The sequence below is a fragment of the Anneissia japonica genome, unplaced genomic scaffold, assembly GCF_011630105.1.
Source record: "Anneissia japonica isolate Jap-2015-1 unplaced genomic scaffold, ASM1163010v1 scaffold1863_len523710_cov156, whole genome shotgun sequence".
NCBI classification, from domain to species: Eukaryota; Metazoa; Echinodermata; class Crinoidea; order Comatulida; family Comatulidae; genus Anneissia; species Anneissia japonica.
In genome coordinates, this window is record NW_022714601.1 from 164,195 (window position 1) to 171,064 (window position 6,870).

Sequence of the window (6,870 nt, forward strand, 5' to 3'; positions counted from 1 at the left end):
AGACGTCAATCAACATTTGGTTGCTCAACTCAAAAAGAGAACTTGTAATGTTCGTTAGAAAATGAAAAAAAGCTATATTTTATAATAATAATAATAATAATAATAATAATAATAATAATAATAATAATAATAATAATAATAATAATAAAATAATAATAATAATAATAGTAATAATAATGACGACATTGCAGCATTTGTAAAATGTTTGTCACTGGTGCTGGGAACAGTCACAAAAGTGGGGGGCCAGGTCCCCCCAGTATAAAAAAGTGGGTGGGCCAATGGCCCCCTGCCTCCCCCCGCTTCCGCCGCCGTTGGCTTCATGATCAAAAGTTCTTGCCAGGATTTGGTATGTTGTTCCCTGGAGCGGCTGGGCTGCTGGGCCGCGGCTTGGTGACTGGAATCGTAAATAGGCCGTGTGAAGTAAAAGGTTTGCAGAACGCTGATTTAGTTCACTGTTTAGCATTTCCTTCGCCCTAGCAGGGACGTATCCAGGGGGAAGGGGTGTGGGAGCCGTAATTGTAAAGCTTGTTCTTTGAGCCAATACAAATTCTTTCCTGGGATTACTCAAAATGAATACTTCTAAAACATGTAAATATTCATCAGTACACGTTATACATAGGCCTAACAGAACACATAGGCCTAAACGTAATTTTTTAAAGTTTAAAGTTTTTTTTAATAATAAGTATACTAATAATAGTAATAATAATAATAACAATGATGATGATGATAATGATGATGATGACGATAGTAATAATTGATAATAATATTAATAGCAATAAAAAGTGAAGAAAATGTGTTGATCATAATTATTATAGTATAGTTGAAGCTTAGTAATCTAGTTTAGTCTAAGTTGTCCTGGATATTAAGTAGATCCCTTATAAAAAATCATGAGAAATTTGTTGGCGTTTCATTTTGACTATATAATGGTGATGTGATGATGATGAATTTTACTATATAAAAGTGTCATTTCCGGCCATCTAGAAGTACTATTTCCTAAAATTTTCTCACCTCAGCCCCAACCATGGTTGGGCTTAGGCGGTTGTGAAATCACGTTTTTGAAGTAGTCCTATGAAAAGTACATACTCAAAGACAATGTTTTTAAGCTTTATTATCTATGGTGTATCACACACACTTAAATAAGATCTCTATGGTTGTCAAAAATCCCTGATAAAAGATCATGAGAATTTTTTTTGGCGCTTCATTTTGACTAATGGTGATGTGATGATGAATTTTACTAAAAGTGTCATTTCTGGCCATCTAGATGTACTATTTCCTCAAATTTTCTCACCTCAGCTCTAACCACGGTGGGTCTGAGGTGGGTGTCGACTCACAAAATGTCCTCTGCCTCCACCTTTCAAGCAAATATGTGCCTTTCCCTGGGTATGACATTAAACGCCATCGAGTCGGCTCCTGATGTATGTCTTAGTGACTGCTGTGGCGAGGGTCCATACATTTGTTTTTAGGGTGTGATCTGGTTTTTTATGTATATTTTCGTGATTATGACTATTCTGCATAAAGAATGTTTTCAGCAGAGGTGGATTCAAGGCCCGCCCCCATCCCTTCATTTTTTAGGGGAAAAATATATATATATATATATTTAAATTTAAGTGTGAGAGTGTAATTTCCGGTCATCTTACCTCAGCCCCAACCATGCTAGGGCTGAGGTGGGTGGTTTCTCTGTCTGTGAAAGTCCCTCCCTGGTTCACCTCTCTTTCAATTCCTAGATCTGCCACTGTTCATTTATTATATAATTATTGTTGCGCTTATTTATAATGCGTCTATTGCAATTTTCACTTTAGCCTCTCAAAACAGTCCTAAGAATGTTCAGAGTGCGCTACTTCACAGGGGGATTCGCCCCCTCGACCCCACCGGAGTCCTACGTAATTCGCATAACGGCTCCCTCCTTTCAAAATCCTGGCTACGTCCCTGGGCCTTAGTGCCTAAAGCTGAATAAAAAACTTTTCTGACATTTACTAACAAGTCAAAGCAGGATTGATTTATGTTGAAGCAATTCATAACCCTTTTACATGTGTCACTGCAGCGTATAGCTTTGGGCGTCCGACTGGTCTTGTCCCTTCTCTTATTCCCCATATAAGATATCCTTGGGGATTCTACAATCTTCCATTCTACCTCAATCTTCTTTGTTTCAGAATTGCTAACAGACTAGGTACTCCGGAGCTACCTCATTGGTTAGGTTTTCCTTCCAACATCGTGGAGGGAATGAATTCAGCTTTCTTTCCTGAGTGGTGTACAATGACGATGTCTCACTACCATATAGCAAGATGCTCAACACACTTGCAACATATATTTAACTTTAATGCGCAGTGTGAAATGTTTATTCTTCCATGCATGGTTGATAAACCGGCCAAACTGCCTTTCCAAATCGTGTGTTGACTCTACTGCCTAATGAAAGTGAATTGGGCACGGATGTACAAAGCGAGGTGAATGTGTCAACTGCTGAGTTGTACGCCAGTATTATGGTTGGTGGATGAAAGTTGCCTTGATACAACACAACGGTCTTTGTGTTAATGGAAGAAATATGACCAACATTATATAGTGTTTCTTCACTCTGTGCAACCAGGGCTGCATTATCTGCGAAAAGTAATTCTATGATAAATATTCGTCTGAGACTTTGGTTTTAGCTCTACATAGTGGTGCACATTCAATTAGATTATTATTGATTATTATTAATCGATTCCTATGATTCCATCCTTTCTTTCTTATTCAAATAACATTTATTCAAAGATGGAAATAATATTGATATACAACAATACAAATAATAAACCACCATCATTGGGATTATGACTATAACTAAGAACTTGTCTCGTCATGATCCCTGTCTCTTATACACATCTAGATGTGTATAAATCTACCTACGTATTGGGGAAATTTGGAATGATCTGTACCTGTCTTGACATTCATATCTCCATTCACCAGCAGAATACCCCAATTACTGGCTACTCTAATTTCTTTATCAAGTTGTTTTGGAGGTTAAAATGCTTAACTTCCAATCCCAAGATTATGGGCTCAATTCCCGTCATGGTAACATGGTAACATTATTTTCTCAAAATAAAACTCCATTAAGTCTCATATCGACTTAGTCTGTGAGAGCAACTTGTATGTATATTTGTTTTGTGGAGAGGTAGCCACTTTTACAGCCATTAATTTCACTCTTTGGCATATCCTTGGGCCTTGTGCATAAAGCTAATTAAAATGTAAATTGTCGATAGACCTACATTGATGAAGATTCAAGGGAACTTACCTTCTTGAAAGTGCAATAATAGGTCTGCTTTGCCTTTTTTTCCGTTGGGACTTCGTCCCAAATCATGTTGCTCCTTGTGTCAAACTTGAACCTTACTCTGCAATACCAAGGCAAATACACTGACTTCAGTAACTAACTATGATGCAGTAGTTGCATACTGCTCGTTAAGTTCGAATAACCTAATTTTATGAGTCCCTACTGTCACGCAATTGTACATCTTCACAATGCACTCTGACGTCCATTTTCTGAACATTGGCGGTTTGCATAGTCTACTCAAAACCGTTATACAGCTAATATTCAACTTCAGGCAGTGGAATATTTACTCGACTATGTCAACATATATAGTCTGTTTAAAGGGCTTTAACAGCAGCTGCTAAACTCGCAAGCTCTCTAAGAACAAGAAAAACCTAGCAACACACCGATTTCTAACTCACTAACCCATTTAAAATCAACTGACACTTTACATTTTAAGTAGATCGCTAATTTCGTTAAGCATGTATATCTGGTCATTATCAAAAAGCACATAAATTTAGAAATTTTCTAACACATCGTTAATTAAAGCGTCGGCTTGAAGAAGACAAAACAGACATTTGCCGTTGTGTGAGAAGTTGAAGAATATTTTTCTTGTAAGTACTAATTTATCTATTTCAAGTTCTTCTCTGTAACACAGCGAAAAATCTGTAAAAATAATTGACTAACTTATCAATTATTTTTATTAAACCGAAAAGACTAAGTTTATTTTACAATTTATTTTATGGTACAGTACCGTGACTTGATATCCAAGGGTCTTAAAATCATATTCTAAAACGCCCTTTTTCATGCATAGCGTAGTTACATGTTAATGTATGTTGCCTCCTAATCACAACCAAATAGGAGTATGTTGTACATATTTCAGAGCATGTAAATCATTTTTGTTTTTATTTTTTACTACCAGAACTATAGAAATGGGGTTTAAAGTCTTATGCATTCTCTCGCTTGCCGGCTTCTTTGTGTTTGTTAGCAGCCAGAATGTAGAAACCAACCGAACACCAGAAGATGTAAGCAAAAGCGAAACAGTGCGTGAGGAAGGCATGCGTATTGTACAGCGTATCTATAGTATCCTAGATACAATTAAAAATATGGAGAGAAATAAGAAGAATGAAGAAAGACGAAAAACCGAAATTACTGAGTATAACCCAAAAAGAAGACCTGGTGGTGATTTCAGTACGCAGGCTTGGAGAAAGAAGCGAAGTACAATCGGCAAAAACCTGATGGAAATTACGTTTGTACAGCGCCTGGACTCGGAAACCATGGAGTTAAGGATTGAAGTCAAAGAATTCTTACAAACAATTGGACAGGTAACACCAATCTTTTAGTGTATAAATTACATGCCCATAACTAAATGTAGCAAGTATATGAAACATGTATCAGACGTTATATGTAATTAATTTTTCAATCAAACGCCACATACTGGCATTAGTAGGTATTTTTGGGGGTTTGTTAGTCTATCGGTGAAAGCAAAGACTTTAGAATCACATAAAATCACTCTTCACTCTGTAGTAATAATCTTTATATGCAACGTCAGCTACTTTTACATATATAGTTCATATAGCAAAATACAATAATTATATGAATAATAATGATGATAATAATAAATCATTATTTGTATAATCATCATATCATCATCATCATCATCATCATCATTATAATCATCGCCAGCATAAGCGTTATCATTACAGTTATTGTTATATCATTATCAACATTATTTGATTCAACACAAAAGAAATTGTTATTCAAATTATTATTATTATTATTATTATTATTAATATTATTATTATTATTATTTATTATTATCAATATTATTATTATTACTATTCATTTAAGATACAGAACTTTTTTTTCCAGTGGTTGCGAAAAGCTTTAAATAAATCTCACATCGATGTTGGCGATACCGGTACTCGTGGATTTTTTGCCGAACTAGCATCAAATGAAGAAGTCTTTGTTGAATAAACAATTTAATGATGTAGCTGTTTAGCTGTTATTTTTGAAGATAGTTTAAGCATAACTAGAACTTTACGACAATCGGACATTTAAAAAAATGCTATTGTTCTTTTAAATGCGCATATAATTAGTACTATGTAACCATGCTTCAATTTATTGACTTTGTCTAGCTTTTTAATCACTGTTCGATGTAGAGTAAATTATTAATGAACATTCTTTCGACTCAATAAATCAAATTATATTTGTAATGTTTCTACCCATGCTTTAAGTTATTATTTAAGTTATTTATTAATATACATTCAGCTCAATAAATCAAATTATATTTGTAATGTTTCTACCCTATTTATTCAATTCTAGGCACAAAGGCATAGATAAAGATATTAAATTTATTCAATACATTATCATAATATCTATTAATATAGGAATTTCTAGTTCACATAACTGCACTTGAAATTTTATAAAATGTTATTTTCTATTTATGACAATGATGAATACATCATAAAAACATTATTGAATTAGTTTAATACTAATGATTATCCTATATATGTTTAACTAATATTTCTCATCGGTTTTATATTTTATAGTTACCTTTATTTCTATATTTTAGAAAATACAAGGTATGCCAAAAAATCATTTATTTTTCGAAGACAATAGTGTTTTTGTATCTTGGATCTAAGTGTATATTTGGTCCTCATCGTTACTCTTTAATCTTTGCAGACAGTTACAGAAAATTAAAAGGGCACGCCATATTGTTTGTAACGCAGGACGAGGGTGTGTGCTTTCAACACAGTTACACTGTATAGAAGTTTTTTTTTGGTTTTTTTTTGTTTTTTTTTTTGTAACGAAGCATAGAATGTGTATTATTGCATTTGACACAGTGGTTTACACTTTTTAAAAGTTCCGTAATGTATTTGTATTGCAGTTTTCATTCAGAACGCAAGCTAAATCTTTATTTCTGTTATTATTATGACATTGAATAACCGAAGGTCTTTAGTTATTTGAATAAAAGTTAAAAAGTGGTATTGAATATTAAATGTTTTAAGTATATTCTACTTTTGGATATTTTAGTAATCATTTGTAATCTACCATAGCCTTGTATTAGCAGAAGTCATTCACAGTTTATACGTTACACATCAGCTTCTACCAATGTGTCTCCGCCTACTTTGAAATACACATGTGCAATAATACTTGTGTAAAAACAATCGTTGTGTTTAGGACAGCAAACCGACCAGCGATTCTGCTTGCTCTTGAAACAGCTAATTGCTACAGATTAAAGTCTTTTTTTTACACCATACGTTGCAAGTGTCCGAAATGTTCACTGATTAATCTCAGATCAGAAAGTATAACACAGCTCAGTCGGCTAATCTGGTGGTAGCCACCGTGTGTGCGCTGAACCGTGGTGATATCTAGGTCCCCGGTTCAATTACCATCGCTGCCTCTCCTTGTGTTTCAGCTGGAGGGCTAAAATTAAGTTACAATAACGCACCGTCTTTCGGATGAGACGTTTAAACCGTTTTATAATTTAGTTGGTCTTTTGTGTATCCGAATAAATATTTAGTATTATTGTGTTTAAGTTAAATTCCACTTCACGGACAATGTATCCGAAATCATGAAGAAACACACAGTAC

The 6,870-nt window shown here is 34.3% G+C and overlaps 1 protein-coding gene across 1 annotated transcript; it reads left to right on the forward strand.

The window, feature by feature from the left end:
• The first annotated feature begins 3,794 nt into the window (after positions 1-3,794).
• Positions 3,795-6,279, forward strand: LOC117109053. Its single transcript, XM_033251280.1, has 3 exons — positions 3,795-3,888; positions 4,197-4,599; positions 5,147-6,279. The coding sequence occupies exons 2-3, from the start codon at positions 4,207-4,209 to the stop codon at positions 5,249-5,251; spliced, it is 498 nt and encodes a 165-aa protein (XP_033107171.1). The 5' UTR covers positions 3,795-3,888; positions 4,197-4,206; the 3' UTR covers positions 5,252-6,279.
• The last annotated feature ends 591 nt before the right edge of the window (positions 6,280-6,870 follow it).

Coding starts and splice junctions, on each gene's coding strand:
- LOC117109053 (XM_033251280.1), top strand. CDS start 4,207: ATGGGGTTTAAAGTCTTATGCATTCTCTCGCTTGCCGGCTTCTTTGTG. Junction 4,600..5,146: donor TCTTACAAACAATTGGACAG/GTAACACCAATC, acceptor TTTTTTTTCCAG/TGGTTGCGAAAAGCTTTAAA.